The sequence below is a fragment of the Zootoca vivipara genome, chromosome 16 (genome assembly GCF_963506605.1).
Source record: "Zootoca vivipara chromosome 16, rZooViv1.1, whole genome shotgun sequence".
NCBI classification, from domain to species: Eukaryota; Metazoa; Chordata; class Lepidosauria; order Squamata; family Lacertidae; genus Zootoca; species Zootoca vivipara.
In genome coordinates, this window is record NC_083291.1 from 21007107 (window position 1) to 21031217 (window position 24111).

The 24111-nt window shown below is 44.9% G+C and overlaps 2 protein-coding genes across 5 annotated transcripts in view; one reads left to right on the forward strand and one right to left on the reverse strand.

Annotated features, from left to right (window-relative positions):
* Window positions 1–1517: 1517 nt before the first annotated feature.
* The window catches only part of LOC118075477 (C-type lectin domain family 5 member A), a 37287-nt gene continuing 14693 nt past the window's right edge, over window positions 1518–24111 (reverse strand). For 2 of the 4 annotated variants that reach the window (XM_060268779.1, XM_060268778.1), the window contains 9 exons: window positions 17067–17141; window positions 14823–15237; window positions 11437–13456; window positions 9775–9863; window positions 8330–8386; window positions 5825–5878; window positions 4240–4388; window positions 3629–3738; window positions 1518–1851 (listed from right to left, as the gene is read on the reverse strand). In XM_060268779.1, coding sequence (XP_060124762.1) covers window positions 1734–1851; window positions 3629–3738; window positions 4240–4388; window positions 5825–5878; window positions 8330–8386; window positions 9775–9863; window positions 11437–11486 — 627 coding nt within the window. In that variant the 5' untranslated portion in view covers window positions 11487–13456; window positions 14823–15237; window positions 17067–17141 and the 3' untranslated portion in view covers window positions 1518–1733. Of the gene's footprint in view, window positions 1852–3628; window positions 3739–4239; window positions 4389–5824; window positions 5879–8329; window positions 8387–9774; window positions 9864–11199; window positions 13457–14822; window positions 15238–17066; window positions 17142–18534; window positions 18595–24111 lie in introns of all 4 variants that reach the window. The other 2 variants (XM_060268777.1, XM_060268780.1) reach the window with 2 other exon arrangements.
* On the forward strand, window positions 22115–23980 carry LOC118075270 (uncharacterized). Its single transcript, XM_035097171.2, has one exon. It carries the CDS (start codon window positions 22121–22123, stop codon window positions 23780–23782), a length of 1662 nt encoding a protein of 553 aa, XP_034953062.2. The 5' UTR covers window positions 22115–22120; the 3' UTR covers window positions 23783–23980.

The window sequence follows — 24111 nt, forward strand, 5'->3', positions numbered from 1 at the left end:
TACAGCGCTTGGAGATTTTTCTGATTAAGCAACCTATATACCGGTATATATATTCTAAATAATAATAATAATTTATTATTTATACCCCGCCCATCTGGCTGGGTTTCCCCAGCCACTCAGGGCGGCTTCCAACAGAAAAATAAAACACAGTGATCTATTAAACATTAAAAGCCTCCCTAAACAGGGCTTCCTTCAGATGTCTTCTAAAAGTCTGGTAGTTGTTTTTCTCTTTGACATCATTTCTCATTTGACATCTAATAAACAAATTACCCCCTTTTAATACAATAATAATCTTTAAATATTGTGTGTTGCTTTCCTGTGGCCCCAGTGTTTTTCCTGCATTATCTAACTGCAATTAGGGGTATGGGTGGTATGCCATTACATTTTCATTTAAGGAACTGAAACCCAGGCATCTTTGGAAATCTTTTCCTGCGAGTGCTTGTTATTCTTCCCTCTTCCCACCACTAGAAAACTGATGAAGCAGCAAGGTTTAAGACAGTACTGACATGCCCTCCAATGTTCCTCAGAAACTGTGAACCTGCTATCTATGCCCAACCTGTATCTATGTTTTTTTTAAAAATATATTTTTATTAAAGGTTTCTTGAATTACAAAGGTGTGTTCAGTGCCTCTCATATTTTAACATGTATCATTTTTTGCAAATCCGTTTCATTTATTAAGACACTAAGAAGAAAGAGGGAAAACAAGATAGATAGGGGGTGGGAGGGTGGATGGGGGTGGGAGTATCATAGAATCATAGAGTTGGAAGAGACCACAAGGGCCATCCAGTCCAACCCCCTGCCAAGCAGGAAACACCATCAAAGCATTCTTGACATATGCCTGTCAAGCCTCTGCTTAAAGACCTCCAAAGAAGGAGACTCCACCACACTCCTTGGCAGCAAATTCCACTGTCGAACAGCTCTTACTGTCAGGAAGTTCTTCCTAATGTTTAGGTGGAATCTTCTTTCTTGTAGTTTGAATCCATTGCTCCGTGTCCGCTTCTCTGGAGCAGCAGAAAATGTTGTTTCGATGTTTCTGTTTTGCTTAATATATGTAGGGCATGATGTCAGCTTTGTTTGTGTTAGTACTCCTTTATTCGCTTGTGTTCTTTTGATGGTGAGAGAAATTGGGGTTGGCCAAGGGTGTGGTTGTTCATTTGTGATTGGCTATGATGGTCTTTGTTTTCATGTGTGAGTGGAGTGGATGGGTATTTTTGGGTTAGGTTAGCCATACTGATTTGTATGCTGGCAGTAAATTTTTGTCATTATCTTGTTGGGCTGTGTGTGTGATAAAGGACCTGTATCTACGTTTAAATAAACCATCTATCACACAAAAGCCTTAGTAAACCTCCAGTTGCCTCATTCCAAACGAAAGAAAAGCTAGGGCTATGCTGGACTCTTGGAGTTTTCATGGTTCAAAAGAATTGCAGAGCACGCAAGCCTCTAAGATTCAAAATAACCATTCTTATTCTGCTTACACATTTCTGATATTATCAGTTCAAAATTGTAAAACAGAAAAACACACATCAATGTGTGAACTTGGAGTCAGGTTTAAAGAAGTTTTAATTATTAGGAAATCATAATGCTTTTCCATTCATTGCTTTGAAGCCCATCCTGAGGGAAGGGTTATAGCATCTTCTCTGCATGGAGAAGGCTCCCCCAGATAGAGCTGAGAATGTCCCAGAATAAAAGTCTATGGTTCTGCCTTATTCCTGCATGGTGCTGTTTCAGATGAACTACTCAGGATTCTTCTCACAGATACAGTGGTGTTCTTCGTGGCATGACACTGGTTTCAGTTCACCTGCTGCAAGAGTTGCACATTCATCGGCCGCCTCTTTTGGTCTCATAGCGAAGCTGTAAAAACAGAGTGCAGCAGAACCGTGAAGTCGACTGTGTTTGCTACAACTATGTATAATGGCTGGTCGTTGGCTAAGGCCCTGATCAGCAACTCCTTTCCTGAGAAGGCTAACCTTGATGGAGAAGCAGAAGAAGTGGTTGTGTGGATCAAAGCCCCAGACCTTGCCCACCCAAAATGGCCAATTCCCAGTGTTGCTCCTCCATGCTCATTTTGCTTCTCAGGCTAGTACTTAGGGGAACCAGATGGCACTAGTAAATGGACAAGAGGTGCCTTGTTGGCCAGCTTGTTAATTCCCTCAGCTTAAAAACTTCCTACGGTAGGAACGTCTAAAAACTCCCTGAGGATGTTGTCCTCAGCTTTTTCAGACTCAGGTCCCACCTTCACCCCCAACCAGCAACATGATGTGAGGTTGTAAGTTGCTTTCAGTTTCACTTTTCTGAGAAAACTGACTAACCAATCGCCTCCTCATAGTTAAACCAATTTGAATAAGCCACCAACGAAACCATGGCTTCAGATGATGCTTTGATGGCAGCAAATTAGTGAAGCCACCAAACAAACCATAATTTAATAAACTGTGCAGACAAGGCCAACATATTAGAAAACACTTGTGTTCTTCTAGAAGACCACTAAGCAAAGGAAGTAACACACAGTTTTAAAATCTGTGCAGTACAGGATGTGTCATAGGGAATGATAGGTAAAATAGGTAAAGGACCCCTGGATGGTTAAGTCCAGTCAAAGGCGACTATGGGATGCAGCACTCATCTTGCTTTCAGGCCGAGGGAGTTGGCGTTTGTTCACAGACTGCTTTCTGGGCCATGTGGGTCATAACTAAACTGCTTCTGGTGCAACAGGACACCGTGATGGAAGCCAGAGTGCACTGAAACACCGTTTACTTTCCCGCCACAGGGGTACCTATTTATCTACTCGCACTGGCGTGCTTTCGAACTGCTAGGTTGGCAAAAGCTGGAATAGAGCAACAGGAGCTCACCCCGTCGCACGGATTTGAACTGCTGATTGGAAGAGGGAATGAATGCAACATATGGCAAGCGGAATTCAGCCATGATTAATAACGGGAGGGATTCTGGCAGAGATTCTTGGTGTGACACTAGGACCCGATTTATATGTAACGTTAAACAAAAGCATGACTTAGCACAATTGCACAAGCATGTGGGCCTCCAGAGCAGAGTTCATGGTTACTCTGCTGCACCTCTGTGGGCTAACCCATCATTTGGATTAGTATGTGATCCAGACTCTGTCACAGGGGTTTGTCTTTTTCAAGGCGGGACCCTGTGGGATAAGCAGCTTCATATAACCAACATGCTTAAGTCTAAATGCATGAAGGGGTTAATTCCAAAGAGTTAGCTGTCCTGCCAGACTTCGCCTGGGTAACTTCCCCTCACCTTGGGAGGAAGCCCTGTTGGGACTTAGGATTACATGTGAACTGAGCCTAGAGATATTACAGCAGTGTCCTTGTTTTCATCCGTGAGATGTTGAAGAATATATCTTCAAGAGTAATACAGAAGAGGGCACTCTGGCAGATGCAGCTTGCCATGCAGGCATGAGAAAAGTTGCATTTGCTGGAATCCTGCAACTCAATATGCAGGATACCCTTTCTGGCATCAAGTTATCCTCAGCATCATCTTATCTGAAGGTATTCCAGTACTATATACAACGGAGAGCTTTCCAGAAACAGGGCCAGTGAGTGAAGATGATGCCCCATGGAGGATGTAACCCACCCACCATAAGAAGGGTGAAAGAGAATATCACACATACAGGTTATTCCTGAGTTCTGTGCCGTCGGTCCATAGCCATTTGTTTTGAACCACTTCATACGTCAGTCCAATGAAATAAGTACCCATTGTAGTTTTATTCTGAATAAACTCCTGGCAAGAGAAGAATGAATGAATGAATGAATGAATGAATGAATGAATGAATGAATAGGGAAAATCAGGGCAGAGGAAATCACAACTGGCAAGGATGGCCAGATGAAAAGGATGCTATTTGCCAGCTCCCACTAAAGCAGAAGAATCTATTTGTGCCTTCAAGGACAATGTTGCATTCAGACCACATGAAAACGATACCACACTTTTCGTCAATCTAGTAGCTTCCAGATGCTTTTGGCTACAACTCCAGCCAGCAGAAAACATCTGGAGGCCACCACGCTGATGAAGAGTGTCTTAAAGGTTGTTCCCAGGACACTTAACAAACTACAATTCCCATGATTCTTCGGGGAAATTCATGTACTTTAAATGTGACTTGGATGTGCTTTACAGGTATGGTGTGAATTCTGTGCAAGATGTCCTCAACTCTCCTTATCCCTGGTTAAAGAAATTTAACTCCAGTGGCACTTTTTTTTTTCCTCATCAAAGTGGGCTCAATCTTACCAGTTCTTTTCTATCATTGATGATTGCTAGGTCTGAGCTCCATTGCATGCAATCATATCGGCAGTGGAACCAAACCTCCTTGGCTTCAGTAAACCAATATTCACTCCCTCTGTGTCTTTCCCATGTAGGAGGCTTCTGAGGAATCTGGACTGCAGCATGATAAAAGGAGATGAACACGTAAATAACTCAATATTAATAATGAAAATTCCAACACTAGAAGAGAATGATGACTCACAAACTGTCACCACCAGAGCGGACTTTGCCCCCATTCAAATGCCATCTTAGGTGCCTGCTTGCTGCTTTCCTAGATCCCAGCTTGGCATTCATGATCTTGCTGAAACTGCATGCATGTCTCCAGTGAGGGGCAAGAGGGGCAATTTTGTGTCTCTCTTTCTTCAATGAGTGGACGGAGACAAGATCTACAGCAAGGTTCTTAGGCCTACAGCTGGATATATTGAAGGTTAAATTGAAAAAAAGGCAGTGTAGTTTAGGAGTATTGGTTTAGTTATGGTTTAGCTACATTTTTATCTAACTGCCAAAGAACTGTGTTCCTTTGCTTTCTGCCCCCCAGTATGTTCAGTGAACATGTATTGGCGAGGAGTCCCATCCGAAGGCAGCCCTGTTTAAGGAAGTTTTTAATGACTGGTATTTTAATGTACTTTTGATCTTTCGTTGGAAGCCACCCAGAGTGGCTGGGGAAACCCAGCCAGATGGGCGGGGTATAAATAAAAACATTGTTGTTGTTGTTGTTGTTGTTGTTGTTGTTGTTGTTGTTGTTGTTGTTGTCCCTATTACAACTGTGTCCCCTGGACCCACTTGCAACCTCTGCATGTTCATAATTAAACAACATCCACATCATACAATTAAAGCAGTATCGTCCCACTTTAAACCATCGTGGCTTCCAGCATATACAAAAACATACAGTGGTGCCTCGACTTACTAATTCAATCCGTTCCGAAGGCACCTTCGTAGGTCGAAAAATTCGTAAGTCGAAAAGCGCCATTGGAAACGCGATGTCCCATAGGAATGCATTGGAAACGGACAAATTCGTAAATCGGAAAAACCCTATCTAAAACCGCCGCGGTTTCCGTTCGGATGTCGAGAAATTCGACATTTGCCCCACTCGTAAGTCGAAAAATTCGGTTGTCAAGTCGTTCGTAAGTCGAGGTACCACTGTACTAATAAAACATTTTTAAAAACTCCCCTATGCAGGGCTGCCTTCAAATGTCTTCTAAAGATTGTATAGTTACTACTATTCCCAGAGATGTGGATTTTCATATGTTACTGGTGCCACAAAAGAACTACCTTGCCAGAACATTCTGGGTGCCAGAATGATGCAGAGTCAAGATTATTATTGTGACTGTGTGTGTGTGTGTGTTTATGTGCCTGCCTGCCTGCCTGCTTTCCATCTCCTCAATCTGTACATTTAAAAATAAACAATTTATTATGAAAAGCATTAAAAGTCTCCCATGCTCTCTCCCGACTAGAAAATAGATCCATAACAGCTCTCTCTCTCTTTTTTTTTTTACAGCACAATATAATTAATACCTGGTTTCTGTTTCCAAATAATCAAATGGCATGATACCTGTGGTTGCACTTGTAGCTCTTGCTTCAGGCAAGCTCAGAGTAGTCAGCAGTTCTGAAAACGAATACATTTTTGGCCTCTTAATCAACTTTGAAAAGACAGACTATAGCACAACTGTAGTATTCTTCCATTTAGATTTGGGGGCAATTTTGGTAGGTATTTCCGAAAACACTTTGGGTTCAAATCTGGACTAAGTTAATTATTCATTTTTCATTTCATTTCTATACTGCTTTATATTTTTTAAGGGGGGGGGGAATCTCAAAGCAGTTTACAACCTACATTAAAACAGCAAATAAAAAAATCCCTAATAAAACCTGACTGAAGAAAATCAAATATAAAGTATACATTTAAATACAATTAACATTCATTCAAACATAAGTAACAGGAAACTAAAATATTATCCTAAACGTTGTTTTTTTTTAAAAAAAACACTACAGAGGAGGTCAACTGCAGAATGCACATTTAACAGAGCAAAGTTAACAAAAAAAAAATTCTTAAACATTTCAAAAGAAAGCATTACGAAGTGAAGTCAAATATAAATGGCACATAATTGTAATTAGTTCCCCCTGAAATCAATCCGACTTATGTCATGATTAACTTTTCAAACTATTTTTAAAAAACTGATTTCAATACTGTAGAGCCTAAACGCATCATGGATTCAAGCTATAGCTCCAAAGATACCTGCAAAAAGAGACAGAGAGCTTTCAGTCAACACCTAAAGCCCTGCTTGCACCAGGAATCAGCACTGCTTTTAAGCTCCTGAGTGGAACCAGTTCCAGAGTGACTTGCATTCGGTGCCAAATGTAAAAAGTGTTATGTATTGAAGTCACTGTATATAGTTTTCCCTCAGGTCCGAGGCAGTTGTTTTAGGAGGGAAATTTAGGAGGGAATTTTGAATGATGTTTCATTACATTGTTTGAGCCAGCCTCTATAAAAGCAGGCTGGCTCAGCACTTCACTTCAGTTCTGTCCTGACTCAAATAAAGAGCTGTTTGGAGAATCACTGTGAGTGTGTCACCTGCTGCTTACCCACAACTTCACAAAAAGTTTCAAAATGCACACATCCATGGCTTTACCTGACCCACACTTGATGTCATAATATGGGATGGGTGGGCATGAAATGGCCTCAGGAGCCAAATTCGAACTCCTGACTAACCTAGATTGGCCTGTGTACTGGAGAGTCTCCTTCCCTGTTGTATAAGTATTCTCCTTTTCAGGGCCGGATTTAAGTTTGATGAGGCCCTAAGCTACTGAAGGTAATGGGGCCCTTTATATGTCCAGCTGTCCTTTGTCAACAACAAATTGTCACTGTTTTGTGGGGTTTTTTCGCGTTGAATATATGCTATATGGTAATTTATGGACCTAATAGATATCTAAAGCCATTTGCACATAACAAATAGGAGCCTACACAACACAAAAACTGTTGCTGTATGTAGGTTTTATTTTATTTGTTTTTTATCTTATATTGTATTTTAGAAATGTACATCCAGTTGGTTTTTTTCTTTAATTTTTTTGGGGGGCCCCTAAGCCATAGCTTGTTTAGCTTGTGTGTAAATCTGGCACTGCTCCTATTATTCTATCCTGTTTGGTGAGGAACCATTTTTCTATTGGCTGCAACTGTTTCAGCATCACTCCCCCCCCCCCCGCCAAACTGACTGGTGCTTCTCTCTACTTCCTGTCACATGGATTATTTCAGCCAGTCAGGAACTGCATCATGAACAGAATGATGTCTCAGATTTGGTAGCAAATCAAATTTGGTTGCATTATGATGTCACCAAATTCAAAAGAGGACAACGCTTCCTGGTGTAGTACCGTGGCTGAGCCTTGCCAATTAGGGTGCGCAAAGCGTGTGACATCACTACTCTATGTAGTCAATCAGGGTTGGAAATGTGACTGCATTACTGATTCACTGCAAAATAAAGTCAAATTTCCTCTCCCGGTATGCCCTGCAGAGGACATTAAGGCCCACAAATAATAACATACTGGAGATCCCGAGTCACAAGGTGGTTAGACTGGCCTCGACCAGGACCAGGGCCTTCTCAGTACTAGCCCCGACCTGGTGGAACACTCTCTCTCAGGAGACTAGGGCCCAGCAGGAATTGTCATCTTTTCGTAGGGCTTGCAAGATGGAGCTGTTCCGCTTGGCCTTTGGACTGACTCAGTCTGCCCCCTGTGTTACCCTCCCCTAAGGTTTTATCCTAAAGATATTTAAATGAGGTTCCACTTGTAGATTCCCAATTTTAAAATTGAATTTTAACATTGTATTTAATCTGTATTTTAATGGAATTGTTTCTTTTATGCTTGTTTTGATATTTTTGCTGTTAGCTGCCCTGAGCCCGGTCTTGACTGGGAAGGGCATGGTATAAATATTATTATTATTATTAATTTATTAAATAAGAGAGACAGCAAATCAGGAGGACTATATCATCATTGATCGATGAGTGTTGGGGAAACGGTGAATTTTTTTTTATTTATTTATTGCATTTTCCAGCAAAAACAGTGTTACCTGTATAATTCTCCTCAGGAATGAAGCTGAAGTTTCCCCTAGGGAAGATCTGTGGAACTGAAAACAAGAACATTTGGAATGGTGTCTGTCTGATGAGCATTCCTTAACATGGCTGCTAAAATTCAGTATGCACAGTCATATTTCCTTGTCAGCTAGGAGAGCTAGTCCATCACACTAAGAGCGGATGATAAGTCCCCTAGTGGCCTTAAGCAAGCCTCCATTTCTGTCAGCCCCTTATCTGCACTATTGGGATAATAATGATCTACTTCAGGCATGTCCAACGGGTAGATTGCGATCTACTGGTAGATCGTGGGGTGTTCCTGGCAGATCCTGGTCAACCTCTGGCCCCTCAGCGATCTCCTTACAAAAAAGCCACAACCTAAAAAAAGCTCATCAACTTAAGCTCCACAACTTTGTCTTTCCAAAAATAAGCTGAAGAACTTTACTTGATAGCTCTGAGGGATGTGTACAAAAGCACTTTAGGACAAAGGCCTATCTAGTCCAGCATCCTGTTCTCACAGTGACCAGATGAGTTTTGGAGGCCCCAAGCATGATGTGAGTGCAATAGCACACTCCTTGCTTGTGTCTCCTAGCAACCGTCATATAGCTTTTAGTCATTGTTAGCCTTACCTTACACGAAGCTGACTAAACCTCTTTTAAGGCCGTCCAGGTTTGCGGCCATAAAAGCATCTTGTAAAAAACGATTTCCATTGTTTTATCTATGCATCGCATGAAGAAAGACTTCCTTTTGACTGTCCATCACGCTTTAACATTTCCTCATGGAAAGGGCTTGTTCCAGCCTATTGATTGTGTTCCTTGACCCTTTCCACACCTTTTTGAGGTGTTGAGTCAGAACTGTACACAGTATTCCGGGTGTGGGAGCACCACAGATTTGCTAAAAGGCAGTATAACATTGGCAGCTTTAATTTTTATTTCTTTCCGAGTAATCTCCTATTCAACTTTTTCACAGCACTAAGAGGATATTGTCATTGACATAAACCAGGGATTCCCAAACTACGGCCCGAAGGACTCATTTATGCGGCCCACGGCGCCCCCCACCGCTGCCTGCTCTTACCGGTGTGGCGCGGCACAGCTGCCCACTTCCGGGTCACAGGAGCACCGGAAATAGCTCACGCGCATGCACAAGCATAATTTCTGGCGCACTTCCGGGTCGGAGGAGGCCCGTGCGCATGCGCACTAGCTATTTCTGGTGCTCCTGCAACCTGGAAGTGCGCCAGAAATAGCGTGTGTGCATGCATATGGGTGCGCACTCCCTTGCCCTCCGGCCCGCCACGCAATCGGTGCTGTAGGCCCAAAGCGTGGTAAGTTTGGTGGCCCCTGACATAAACACATACAGAATACAATAAAAATGATGGCTATGACAAGTGAAAATAAATATGAAAGTAGAAATGCAGCCTTGAAACTAAACACTGACCAATACTTACTGAAAACAAGGAACAGGGAGGTCCCTGTAAGCTTGACCAACAAGAAGATTATTCCGGGAGCAATATGCGGCCAACCCATGTTGGCTAATCTGAAAGAGTTCGGTAGTGTTTCATTAGCACCCAAATATCATGGTTTATGTCACATGTAATAGCCCTATGTTGCATCCAATCCAATGAAAAATATATTGTGCTTAAAACAAGCCCCACTGAAGCAATAGGTTATAGTAGTCACACAATTACCTTAAGCATTAACAACTTTAGCTGGATAGGATCAAAGGATCCTCAACAGACCAGCACTTTCAGATGTATTACAAAAGTAATATTGATTAAAATATAAATATAAATTAACCCCCTCTCCCAATGGACAGTATTTCAGGATTACATTTCTTTAAAGCTCAATATATCCCACAAGTAGAGTTAAGAATCCTCTGTTTAATATAATATTCAATCTATTGCGATAGGTAAGGCTATTTTCCCCCTCTTACAATGTTCATTGTTTTCTATAACCTATATCAAAACAAATAACTGTATTTGTTGGATAGTATACCCTCCAAGTGTCCTGATTTTCCTGGGACAGTCCCGGAATTACAGAAGCTGTCCCGATCCTGATTTGATCTCGGAATGTGCCCATGTTCCATTTTCGTCCCCTCCATGTCCGAGAGAACAATTAAAATTGGGATGTGTGTGGGTGAAAAAAACAGAGTCCTGTTTATACTGAAAATAAAATACCTGCACCAAATGAAGGAAATGGTTAAATAGGCATACAAAGCCCTTCCTATAATTTTTTTAAGGAAAATGTCACAAATCCATTTTAACTTCTTTAATTGCAATGCACCAGAAGCCAGCCATTTCTTAGGAAACATGTGAAGTGTTTATTCCTTTCTTGTAAATGGAGCCTTAACACTGACTACTCAGAAGTAAGTCCAACTGTATTCAATTGAGTTTATCCCAGGTAACTGAGTAAAGACTGTTCAGCAATCCTAAGTATTTTTACTCAGAACTAAGTCCCACTGAGCTCAAAAGGATTTACTCTCTTGTATGTTTCTGATCATTCTCAGTTTCTGTTGTTGTTGTTACCCACCTTTTTCCCTGACAGAGACTAAAGGCAGCTTGCATATTTTATTTCATTCCATTTATCTGTAGGTGTTGTACATAATCCCCTGCCTCACACATCTTTTTGTTTACAACAAACCTGTGAGGTAGGTTCAGCTGAGACGTTGTAATGCCCTTATTTTCATCTGAAAAATGTTGGAAGGTATGAGATAGATAGATCTCCTTTTCATTTTTTCTTAATTCATCTAACCCTTTTCAGTTGATCCTATTTTCCCTTAAAATGACCAAACCATGTTATATGTGCATTTGTGGTGTGTGTGTGTGTGTGTGTGTGTGTGTGTGTGTGTTGTATTTGATAGAAAATATACTCACACTCTTCTTTTTAAAAAAAAGCAGACAAGAAGCAAATGTTGCCTATTAGAAGGACTCTGTAGAGATGAGAAAGCTTTCCATTTCAGTTCGTTAGAAGACAGCAGACCGTTTGATTTCTGTTCCTTCTTTTGTCGATATTCTGTGTGATTCTGCCTTTAGCTCTCCGCTATGAGAGAGGGGAAATATTTCTTCTCCCTCCCTCTCTTGGTAAGCCAAAGTCCTGACCAACCATTTTACCTCTTTTTCTTCCTCCTCTGTGCCAACATCCCAGTTATGACATACATCATTTTCTTCCTCTCTCATGGCTTCCTGCTGACTGAAACCTTTGGAAATCAGACTGAAGTTTGGCTAGCTCACAATATTGCGTAACGCTGCGGGTCGGATGTTTGAGGAACTAACACTTTTTGGTAGTTCTTCCCACCCTTCAGTGTATATTTCAGAAATATTTTGAATGAAGAAAAGTGAGTGTCTTATTTGATTGTACACTCTGAAACAGGCTTCCCCAATCCAGAGGTTGGGTGTTCACTGTAAAATAGCCTAATCTTGCTTAAATCAAATCCTAATCAAATCTAGCTGGATTTTTGGCTGCGTACATTTAGTCCCCCCCACCCTGCACTCAGCTCTCAGCTGTGGCTCCTAGAAGCTGTCGGCATGGGACAGCAGCCACACCCTGGGAACGGCTTTGACTGGCCGGCTAATCTGATGAGGGTCATAGCTGCCAAGTCTCCCGTATTCCCCGGGAAACCCCCGTTTTTCCAGCTGTTCCCAGCCGAAAAAACGGATTTTTTTGTTTTTCCCCAGTTTATTCTGGCACGGCGGCCATTTTGGAACTAGGCGGAGCATGCTCAGAAGCAACTTTTGATGCTGCTCTGCCCAGTTCCAAAATGGCTGCAGCGCGACTTCCGGTCTGCTACTTCCGGTCCAGTCTCTTATTTCTCAGGCAGGGACTTGGCAGGTATGATTAGGGTAGCCGATGGGTCTCAAACCCTGAGTGAGTTAAGGATTTCCCCTGCAGGCTCCAGTGGATTCAGTGAACGAGACCAATAGTGGGTCCAATGGTCAAGAAGGCAATGCTTGAATGTGCTGTAAAGGGTGAGGGGCAGGTGGGGTTCGTCAGTTTGGAAAGGTTGCATATCTAGGAGAAATAAACTATGAGGAATAAACCAACACAAAACCAGAGGGGAGTCCCTAAGATGGTTGGACAGCGCTTTGTATGCCTCCTTCCGGAAATTCCTGCAGCCATGCAGATGCCAACCGTATTGCTCTGCTTTCCTTTAGACCACATCAGTGAGGCTGAGTCAGGGGTCTCGTCTGACCGCCCAGGACTGTCATACACGCTGCCCAAATCTGCACTTCGGTGCTGCTATTGTAGCAGTTTGAGGTCACCCCCAAAAGTGCACTCCATTGTCTCTGGAGACCGGCGAATGCCAGCAACGACACCACATTCCCATTCACTCTGGCTCCAGTGCGCTCCCACCACTGGTGTTTGAAGCCATGGGCACATGGCATTAGCTACAATCCATAGGTATCTTTCTCAGCTTCTTGAGAAAGATTTCTGTTTGATGTGTTCCCCCTCAAACCAGCTTCCATCCGGTTTGAAAACAGAAGCTACAGCTAAGCGGTGATGTGTACATTTCAGAGAGTCATTGCACATACTCTGACGACAGCTCTGGTGACTAGGAGCTGGGGGTGGTGGCGGGGGTGTTTGCATGCGCAAGAAAATAAATTGGGTAATGAACATCAGGTGAAGACATCCACACCCACTTTTCTGGTGTATACAGCAACCTAAGAATGTGACTCGAATCGCAGCAAGCGGAACCAACCTCTCCGTGTTTCAAGCTGCTAGTGTCTACATAGCCTTTGAGGAGGACACAACAGGCATGTGCCCTGCCAGCCCCGAGCTGCTTATGTGTGTGCCCTTCAAAGGAGTTGGCCAGCCAGGCTCCCCAATGCTATATGGTAGCGTCCCATCCACCCTCCCATGCTGCTTTTGTTATGATTCATGTTTTCCATAGCATCATCGAGGTGCCCTGAGGGCCTGAGCTTTCATGCAAATATCAAATGAATTCAATCGGCGCAAAAGATGAGCATACATGGCTTGAAATGAGTTGCTAGTGCTTTTTTTTTTTTAATCTGGTTGGTTTTTTGTTGTTGTTCTTGCTTTTTGAGGAAGCCAATTAAACCTGAAAGGCCGCAGAATTTATTCAGCCGGTCCCACCTTGTGGTTGTTAGTCCTGCTGTGACGTCTGTTTGAGTTCTGGGGGGGGAGAAAAGAAACAGGCTCTTTAAGTGGGGTTGGGGGGCTCCACCTGGTGTTCAACGAGTTAGCAAGCAAGTTCTTGGAGAATGGAGCAGGAGACGCAAGTGGTGCAAAAGCTGGTCTCCCACCTTTTCGTCAACAAAACTAGAATTATCATTAACTTCTATCCTGTTTATATGCCCAAATGGTCAAAAGAAACTTCCACTGTTTCAGGAAGGGTAGGTGGGGAATGCAGAATACAGTGGTACCTTGGTACTCAAATGCCTTGGTTCCCAAATGCTGAAAACCCGGAAGTAAGTGTTCCGCTTTTTCGGAAGCCGAACATCCGATGCAGCTGTCGGCTATTGTATTTGGGAGCACCTGCCATAGCTGCCAAGTACCCCGTATTTCCCGGGAAACCCCCGTTTTTCCTTACCGTTTCCCGGAGGTCTCCCGTTCCAGCTCCTCTCCCGTTAATTTCCCTTATTTTGGTTCCTGTCGGCGGCCATTTTTCTGGTGCCGCTTTGCCCATCTATGGGCACCAGAAAATGGCCGGTGCCAGAAGTCGCGTCTACGCATGTCCGGAAGTGTGTAGACACCGGAAGTTGCATCTACGCACTTCCGGACATGTGTAGACGCGACTGCCGGCGCCGGCCATTTGCGGTGCCCATAGATGGGCAAAGCGACACTGGAAGTTGCGTCTCCGCGAGAGACTTGGCAGGCATGGCACCTGCACCAATCAGAAGCTGTGCCTTGGTTTTTGAACATTTTGGAAGTCAAACAGACTTCCGGACCAGATTAAGTTTGGCGCTTTTGTTTGGCGCTTTTGTTTTTGCTATTTATTTTGCATTTTTGTTTTTGCAGCTTTTTCGGTTAATTTCTTTTTGTGACTCTGTGGAACCCAGTTCATCTACTGATTGATTGTGTGACTGTGAAAATGGATAAAAGCCCCTCATCCAAACAATGACTATCATCAGTGCAGGTAAGAAAAAGAATTAATTTTGATTTTTATCATCTACGAAACTGTCTTATTTATTTTATGGTACAGTACATTGATTATTGCTTTCATTTTATGGCTCGATGGTCTCGTTAGATAGTAAAACTCGTGTTAAATTGCTGCTTTGGTGGTTGTTTTTAAAAGTCTGGAACAGATTAATCCGTTTTGCATTACTTACTATGGGAAAGCACGCCTTGGTTTTGGAATGCTTTGGTTTTGGAATGGACTTCAGGAAAGGATTTAGTTTGGGAACCAAGGAGCCACTGTACCAGAATATCAGAATATTAATAGATAATATTTTCAGCAGGTTAGGCACAACACGGCTGCCAGTTTTGACATGGTGGACATGGAACTGGTGCAGAAAGAGCAATGCAGGATGCTACTTACCAAAGATGGGGCTTTGGAAGAAGCATCAGAGTTTAAGACACTTATTCGTCAAGGTTGTCTTCTCGTAGCATGGGTAAGGGTCTCACGCACCTCCTCCCACAGCGGGAAATAAGGCAACACTTCAGATCATCTGGGCAATCTCCATCTTCCCCACATGGTGGAGTCCTGCAGAGATTCCGAAGTCCCTTCTTTCCATGGTGATGGGGACCACCGTTTCTCTGCCTTCGATCTGAGGGGCCAGACTCCTCGGAAGAGGAATGGAACTTGGGTTTCCATTCTGAGGGGCCAGACTCCTCAGAAGAGGAATCATGCTTTGGCTTCTTGAATTTCTTGCCTTTCGGAGGTTTCTTATGGTGAAGAGGCCGGAAATTTGGGTTTGGACACGATCCCGGCTTCCCTGCCTGGGTAATACACCCTGTTCAACAAATATATGTATGTTACAACTTGAAGGTCATTCCTTTTGTTAAGAAGATGAATAGCTAATGGCTTAAGAAAGATGGAAGGTGTTTTCTCCTGGTGAGCTAATGGCTGAGCAATATCTCAAGATCTTTCTTGTGTGTTCTAGGCAACAAAGCTTGGAAAGAGACAAGCCATTCAGAGGAAGGTGCTAGATAAAGGTGTGTATAGGAATGAAGAAATAAAAGAAGGGAGTTTCATTTATTAAAACAACAATAACAAGCAGAGAGCTGAAAGATGGAAAACTCTAGTGATGCAGGGTGTCCTTATCTGGAAATCTGAGTCGAGGTCTTTTTCTACAGAGAAATGTTACAGAATATGGCACTCTGCTTAATATTTTACCTCGCCTCTGCAGATGGTTATAAACTGGCATTATAAATCATTGTGAAAGTGTCTGCCTTTGTTGGCTTTGGTTATTTCAGATAATTGCATTCTCTCTGTTTTCATGTAGTTACGAGCCCCTTTGGGTGAACTTCATCCAAAAGAGTAATAATAATAATAATAATAATAATAATAATAATAATAATAATAATAATTTATTATTTATACCCCGCCCATCTGGCTGGGTTTCCCCAGCCACTCTGGACAGCTTCCAACAGAAAAATAAAACACAGTAATCTATTAAACATTAAAAGCCTCCCTGAACAGGGCTGCCTTCAGATGTCTTCTAAAAGTCTGGTAGTTGTTTTCCTCTTTGACATCTGTTGGGAGGGCATTCCACAGGGCGGGCGCCACCACTGAGGAGGCCCTCTGCCTAGTTCCCTGCAACTTGGCTTCTCGCAACGAGGGAACCGCCAGAAGGCCCTCGGTGCTGGACCTCAGTGTCTGGGCAGAATGATGGAGGTGGAGACGCTCCTTCAGGTATACTGGACCTGAGTGGTGTATAAGTAATGCTATAGAGCAGTGTTTCCCAACCAGTGTGCCTCCAGATGTTTTGGGACTACAACTCCCATCATCCCTAGCTAGCAAGACCAGTGGTCAGGAATGATGGGAGTTGTAGTCCCAAAACATCTGGAGGCACACTGGTTGGGAAAAACTGCTATAGAGAAATAAAACACTGGTAAAATACACCTGTGTAGTGTAATGGTTAGAGTGTTGGACTAGGAAATAAGAGGCCAGGGTTCACATCACCCCTCAGCCATGAGACACACTGGATGACTGTGGGCCAGTCACTGTCTCTTGGCCTAATCTACCTCCCAGAGTGGCCATGAGAATAAAACGAGGAGAGGAGAACCCTGGACATTCCCTTGTAGGATATAAATGATGGATGGGAGTTTTCAAGTAGCAGTGTATGTGCAGCTTTTATGCATTGTAAAAAGGTAAAGGGACTCCTGACCGTTAGGTCCAGTTGCGGACGACTCTGGGGTTGCGGCGCTCATCTCGCTTTACTGGCAGAGGGAGCCAGTGTACAGCTTCCGGGTCATGAGGCCAGCATGACTAAGCCGCTTCTGGTGAACCAGAGTAGCGCACAGAAACGGTGTTTACCTTCCCACCGGAGCGGTACCTATTTATCTACTTGCACTTTGATTTTACTTGCACAATTAATTTTAATTGTGTACAGTACTATTAAATTCCAATGGATCACTGAATATATTACTTTATTTGGTGTCAGTTGTTTGTTTTACTGATATGTTTTTATCATGGCTTTTTTTGCATTGGATCAGATTGTTACAAGGTGTGCAATCTTTGTTGCCTATTTTGTTGTTTCTTCAGCTTGTATACTGCCTTGGGTATAGCAATATAGAAAGTGGAAATGAAATGAAATGAAACCGTCAAAAAGATGCTCACCAGGTGTTGATACTGGAGTTGTGGTCTCAACATTTCCCGTTGTGGTCTCAACATTTCCCGTTGTGGTCTCAACATCTATAGGAACAAAGCAAATAGCAGCTGAGTGGGGAGGCCATTTTTCTACTGAGAAAATGGTAATGGGAGGAAGAATCAACCCAACCCTGGTGACCTCATCACAACCCTCCCCTTTCTCCCACACTCCACAGCTGTTATTTGCGTGTGGAGGTCCCCAAACCACCCCCCTAAATAAATCACAACATAGACAGGATTTAAGTTTAATGGTTTTTGGCATGAATTTGGCCACAACTTTATTAAATCCAAAACATGTGAGTGGTTGCGTAGGCATTGGTTCTCAACTGTCACCTAAGGACAGAAATGATAATAATAATAGCTTGCCTTGTCAACACGGGGAAATCCAACAGGGAGAGACGGGGACCTGGGTGCAATGAACTCTCCCCTCTCCCTTCAGGCTCCCAGAGGCATCAAAACCTTGGGGTTACGGACACAGCATAGAGCCCCTGTATTCCTGACCGGGATTTCCCCAACCACGCAGGCATAAACTTGGGGCCAACTTAATCAATAAGACCCTTTAATACAACCAAAATAACCAATGCCTAACCGCCAACCTTACAAGTTGTGACTATTTGCTACGCAGTAGGCGAAAACCCAGATGGCACCAGCCAATCAGCCAAATGGGAAAGATTCCTACCGGCCCCTGAATACAGGCGACCAACAAAGTCATAGCAATGTCAACACAGAGGCCTAAAAACAGCGGAGGGAGGGTGGGGATCAGAAACGCAGCCAAAGAGAAGGAAAAAACCAAGCATTTAAGTATTTATACCCCAGGGGCTTGACTTACTAAACTGATACATGCGATTATGCCCAACAACAGCTCATATCCAATCAAACAGTGGCCACTCATGCCCCCACCTTTGACACAGGCGTGGTTTGCTAGCCCCCACCGCAAACCGTGCCCTCTATAATAGAGAACCCGCATTGCCAAAATGTGAAGAAAAATATGGGAACTCCCATCACAGATCTTGTCTAGTTTGTGTGTCAGGACCAACCTAGGCATTACTCGAGTCAGTCTCTCAATTAAAAAACAACAAGAAGGAAAAGCAGCCCTGGAAGCTTTAATTGAGGCTGAGAAAGGCCAAGAGAGGGGTTGTTTCATAGTTTTGCTTCCTGGCGTTTGCCCACTCAAACTCCCCACACCCAGTTCCTTCCGCAGCCACACTGCAAAGAGATAACAGGGTCCCTGTCTTTCTGCCTGCTGCAGCAACTGTAACATGCCGCATGGTTTTTATTGTATTTTTACAGGCAATCCCTGGACCACTAAAAATTAGGCTCATGGACCTCATGGTGGTTTGTGACCCAGGAGTGCTCTAAGTCTCTAAGCCATTCCTCACTGCTGCCCGCTCCTTTTATCAATGACATTACATCTTGTAGAAGGCATGTGTGGACTCACCACGTATCACTCCAGTAACTACGATTACAGGGGGCGTGGCTTTTGCAGGCTCATCAGCCTCTGGAGGAAATGAAAACATGAAAATGGTATTCTATGAGGTTAAGCAGATGAATCTGGAATAGTCTTTTCAGGGACATGAAACACTGAATTGCCTTTAGCAGAGGTGCCCAAACTTTTTCCAAAGAGGGCCAGATTTGATGAAGTGAACATGCGTTGTTGAGCTTTTTTTTTAGGATTTTACCCCTAAGTTGTTGAGCTTTTTTTAAGGATTGAACTAGTTGAGCTTTTTAAAGGATTTGACCCTAATAAACTGCCACAGAGGCTGGATAACAACGGAAGATTAGGCGATTGGGCTGGATCCATCCCCGGGCCTCAGTTTGCCTACCCATGGGCTACAATATGGTCTTAGTATTAGTTTAATTTAATTGCCATGGCTTCCTCCTGGGCTTTGTGGTTTGGTGATGGAGCTGAGAATTTCCTGATAGAGATCCTTGGTCCCACTGTTGCAGAGTCCCTATCTTCCCAACAATGAGGGATATTATTAGTGAAATAAACATTTAAGTCAAACCAAGGAGATACTCAGGGGCAGAAAAATCTCAATTGTCCCACAGCATCTCAAGGAACTAAAAAAAATCCCAGCTTGGTTTGGCTTCTAAACATTGTTGTCACCTTAAAGTGAAATAAATGCTGGGTTTTATCTCACTGTGAGAATGGCCACCTTTTCTTTTTAAGAAGCAGTGGCTGTGTGGCTGTTAACAGCTACAAAATAGGCATAAATTAACAGGTGATGTTTTCTCCAGTATAGAAATGCACTGATGGTAACTTGTCTACATTTGACACAGCTGTCAAAATGCTTCCTTGTCTCCCTGAACTTTTTTTAAAAAAGTTTTCTAATCCAAATGCCTTCCTAGCCATGCATAAGGCTTCCAGTTTTGTTTTGTTTTTCCCTGGCAAGCCAACTTCGGTACCTGATTAGCTTTCCCCAGCAAAGCTTTTCCTATGACTGTACCTTGATACCAAGAAATGCTTCACCTGTTAAATTTCTGTTAAAGGTGCAAAACCTCTTCCCAAAAGAAGTTAGTAAGCCCAGTGCTTTTTTTTCTTCCCCCCCAAAAAAAGTTTAGGGGCACTCTCATTTTCCTACTCATATTGAAATACTGCCCCTCAATGAGACCAAACTTAGATTCACAAAATGTTTAGGAGACATGTGTGTAATGTTTTCTGCTGCTCCAGAGAAGCGGACACGGAGCAATGGATTCAAACTACAAGAAAGAAGATTCCACCTAAACATTAGGAAGAACTTCCTGACAGTAAGAGCTGTTCGACAGTGGAATTTGCTGCCAAGAAGTGTGGTGGCGTCTCCTTCTTTGGAGGTCTTTAAGCAGAGGCTTGACAGCCATATGTCAAGAATGCTTTGATGGTGTTTCCTGCTTGGCAGGGGGTTGGATTGGATGGCCCTTGTGGTCTCTTCCAACTCTATGATTCTATGATTCTAGGAGTATGTATCCCCCTGCGTCCCCCCAGAAAAAAGCACTGAGTAATCCCTATGCACACTTTCCAGGGATGACACAAAAACACACACTCTTTCTGAACACCCTCCAGAGATCAACTTGTCAGATGCAGCACTGCCAGTTTGAGACACACACACACACACACAATCAGCCCAGTTTTGGTGTTATGATTCATAGAATGAATGAAGCAGAAATTAATCTCTGTCTACTTCCAAACACAGCAACTGCCTCCTTTCTCTTTTATACACGTGTGTGTCACACAAGTCTAGCAACACCACTGACTGTGCCTGTTTTGGCTGATCAGGTAAAGCCTGCCTCGTTCCCAGGTGGAACAAGTGAGTCCTAAGTGGATGGGTGGAGCCAAACATAGCTGGGGTCATAAAAGAGGCAGACAGCAAGGATGGCCCTCAGGGAGATTCACTTGGATGCTGTTGTACAAGAGGAGTGGGTAGCTAGCTAGCTAGCTGGGAACTACGGTATGTGCCTTCCTGTGTTTATTGTAGATGAGGAATAAAGGTTCTGGGCTTGGTTTGTGAAGGGAGATAGAAAGGTAGATACTTGTTTCTCTAGAGCCTTGCCTTTGGTTTGGAGCTGTTGTACAGTTAAGCAATTCTGGGGTTGGTGGGTGAAGTTTAGGTGGGCATAATGTGCCATGAGAGGAGAGTGGCTTTAATGTGTAAATGGATTTCTCTGGTAGGGCTTGCTGTACTGTTGGGTAGTGTGAAGTAGATGAACTGGGTTGGGGGTGTGGGTGAAAGACCCTCACATCTGCACCAAACTTTTAAAGCCTTCTCCATTTTATAAACAGTTCTGGTCTGTCCGCTGAAGAATCCTGGGAACTGTAGTTTAAGGGTGCTGAGAGCTGCTCCCTAGCCATCTTGCAAAGCTATTATTCCCAGCACCCTTAACAAGCTACAGCTCCTAGAATTCTCTGGGGGAAGCCGGGACTATTTAAAGGGGTATAAGAGGGCTTTCAGTGTACGGTGTGGCCTAGGGGACTGTGTGGATGTAAAAGTAAAAAGCCTGCACAATGAGCAAACATTTGCCCCATTGTTGCCTCTTAATGGACAGTTCTGTGCCTCCCACTCCTGTAGGACCCAGAAAAAAAAGCAGGAGAAAAGCTTCCCAGTACAGCAAGCTTAGAAAACCTCCACCTGCTGCGTCCTAGCTGCTAAAATCTAGCATCTCTCCCTCCCCTTTAACAAAAAGGCAACCCTACATGGGGAAGAAAACTGTTTCAGAGACTCTGGGTTCCTGGTTCGTTGCTGTTCCATGCTTGCTGCTGTTCAGAAGTGTAGCAGCCAATGCTTTTCCTGATAGAGACGCAGTGTGTTAAGGCAAAGATTTGCACACTGCAAACAGTTGTGCTATGCGCCACTGCATTTATAGGGATGGGATGGGGAGACCTGGGTGTGTTGGCAGCTGAGCTGTGAAATATAGTGTTTTAGTATGTTGCTGCTGCTATTTCTTGACTGGGTGAAAATGGGTGGGGTGGGGTGGGGTGGGGGTCCTGCAACCACAAGCAGTGGGCAGACCCACAACATATGCACATTGAAAGCACATGACTTGTTATACTGACTTGTTATACTGACACCAACATAGTTATTGTCTTGTTTGGGTGTTCTACAGCTCCTATTTTGAAAATACAATGCTGGCGGTTCTTAACATTAAAAAATTAATAAAACTTATAAAAAATACAACTTCCCTATAAGGGTCCTTGCTTCCTGCCCCCCTGCCCCCACAGAGCTGCACTTCCCAGCATCCAGTTCCCAGGCATTGGAGCCAACTCCTAGGGGCTGAGGTCCCTTTGCCCTCCCCCCATAAAATACTTGAGGGGGCCGGAAGGGGCACGCAAAGTTGATGGACCTTGCAATTCAAATGATGTTTGTGTGCCATGTCTTGGGGGGCTCCAAAATATTTTGTCCAGGTTGGCCCCCCTGTTCCCAATATTCTTTGGGGGAAGTGATGTGTATGCTGTGTCTCTGCCCAATGTTAAAGAGTTTTGCTCCAGGTACAACAAACGTCTTTTCCCTCTCTTGACATCCCGTCCACCTTCTTCCACAGCTGCGCCAACCATGGCAACTCCATTGAGGAAGCCCACCCTGCATCCCTCCCTGAACTCTGAGGAGTCGTCACCGGCCCACAGTCCTTCCAGCCGCCGCCGCCGCTCGGATGCCGGTTCCACCAGGGGCTCTCTGCTTCGCAAACAGGCCTCGGCCTCATCCCTCCGCCCTGAGGGACAAGCTTGGTGCCGCCGCTCGGAATCCATCCCCGAACCAGACCCAATCCTGCTCTCCCTGGTGCAGGCCTTGGCCCACACAGGCGTCCCGCTTTCTGAGGCAGGCTTCTTCGAGGCTCTCATCATGCGCCCACTGGGTGTGAGGCGCTCGCTTCCATCCGTGGCCCAGCTCCACCGCAGCGTTCTCCCAGCCTTGCGCCGCCGCCACAAATCGGGTCTCCGGCAGGTTCTCCACCACCGTGATACTTTTGTCTTCCTTCATGAGGCAACGACAGGGGACGGGCGGGCCATCCTTGGCATCTCCGTCCTGCCTCTCGACAGGCCTGGGCAGTCTCCGCTGCTCCTTGGTGTGGAGTTCTTGGAGCAGCTGAGCCACCATTTGGTGGCCCGGGCTGTCGCGGGTGTTTTGAGCGAAGGGCACGTCTTGTTCCACAGGGTGCTGGCTGTGGTCACTTCTGGGAATGCGCACATGATCCAAGCCTTTGCGGCCAACGGGATTCTAAGCACGGTGTTGCCCACTGCCCTTCACATCCCCTGCCTGGCGCACCAGCTGGAGCTAGTGATGGAGCTGTGGCCCGATAAGTTGGAAAGGCTGGTTTCTGTGCTGCATCTCCTGGAGGATACATTCGGGCGGCAGGCTGCCCTGCGCCACCGTTACGAGCTGTTCCTGAGAGAGCGCGGCCTGGCACTCTCCCTGCCCGTTCCCAGTAGGTGGACTGGGCCAGAGGCTTGGCTGGAGAGGGCCTCCGTCGTCGCAGAACATCTCCCCATCCTGATGGAGTTCATGGCAGCCGATGAAGAAGAGGGTGCCGCCATGGCCAAACTGCAGGCGCTCCTTGGGTCAAACAGTGAGGAGTTGCTGGCGGAGGCCACCTTTGCAGCAGAGCACGGGGCAGTCCTGCTGAGCACGGTGCAGTTCCTGCACAAGGTGGGGGAGCCATTAGCGCACCGGGCCTATGGCGAGCTGGAGGCCTTGCGCATTGCCTTCTCCTACCACTTGGACATGGGGTTTGGGCCAAACACCAGGAGGCAGCTGGCCCTGTGCCCGCCTTGCCTCGCATCACAGTTCCGCGAGGTCCTGGCTTGCAGCCTCACCCGCCTGGAGCACCTGCTCAGCTCTCACCCCGCCGTGCCCACATTGAAGGCCGTGCGGGCCCTTGATCCCAAGCAGGTGGGCGCTGTGGGATGGAGCCAGCTGCAGCAAGAACAGGTGATCCCTGGGCTGGCAGAGGTGGCAGAGGTGGAGTGGTTCCGCTACCAACGCCTGGCGCAGGCGGCTCCTGCAAATGTCTCCCTGCCTCAGTGGTGGGAGGCACAAACTGATCAGCTCCCCACCCTGAGCCCCCTGGCCCGGCGGTACCTCTGGCTGCCACTCTGCATGCCCAAGTCCCCTTTCCTCCCAGGAGACGTACTGAGTCGAGCAGGTGCCGAGGAGGGCTTCACAGACGAGAGTGTTTGCCTGTGGCACATGCTCAGGTATAACCGCAGCCTCTGTTAGCTGGCGACTTCCACCTTTGTCTAATATTCTTGCCACTGACCTTGAGTCCCGTTTTGAACAGCCTTGAGAACCCAATTCACGGCTACCCAGTTTCACCTCTGGAGTCACAGCCTCTTTCCCTCTCTTTCATCCATGGAGCACTTGACTTGTTAACTAGAACAGAAGCCACCATCTCGTATGGCAATAAAGCATTTAAGATCTGCATTGAAATGTTTTGTCCTCTTTACTTACTTGCTTTAAGGAGATGCTAGGAGCATCTAGTATCTGCGATGCAATGTGGGAAACGTTTAGCATTGTCAGCAAGAGGCGGGTACAGAAGTCCATCCCAA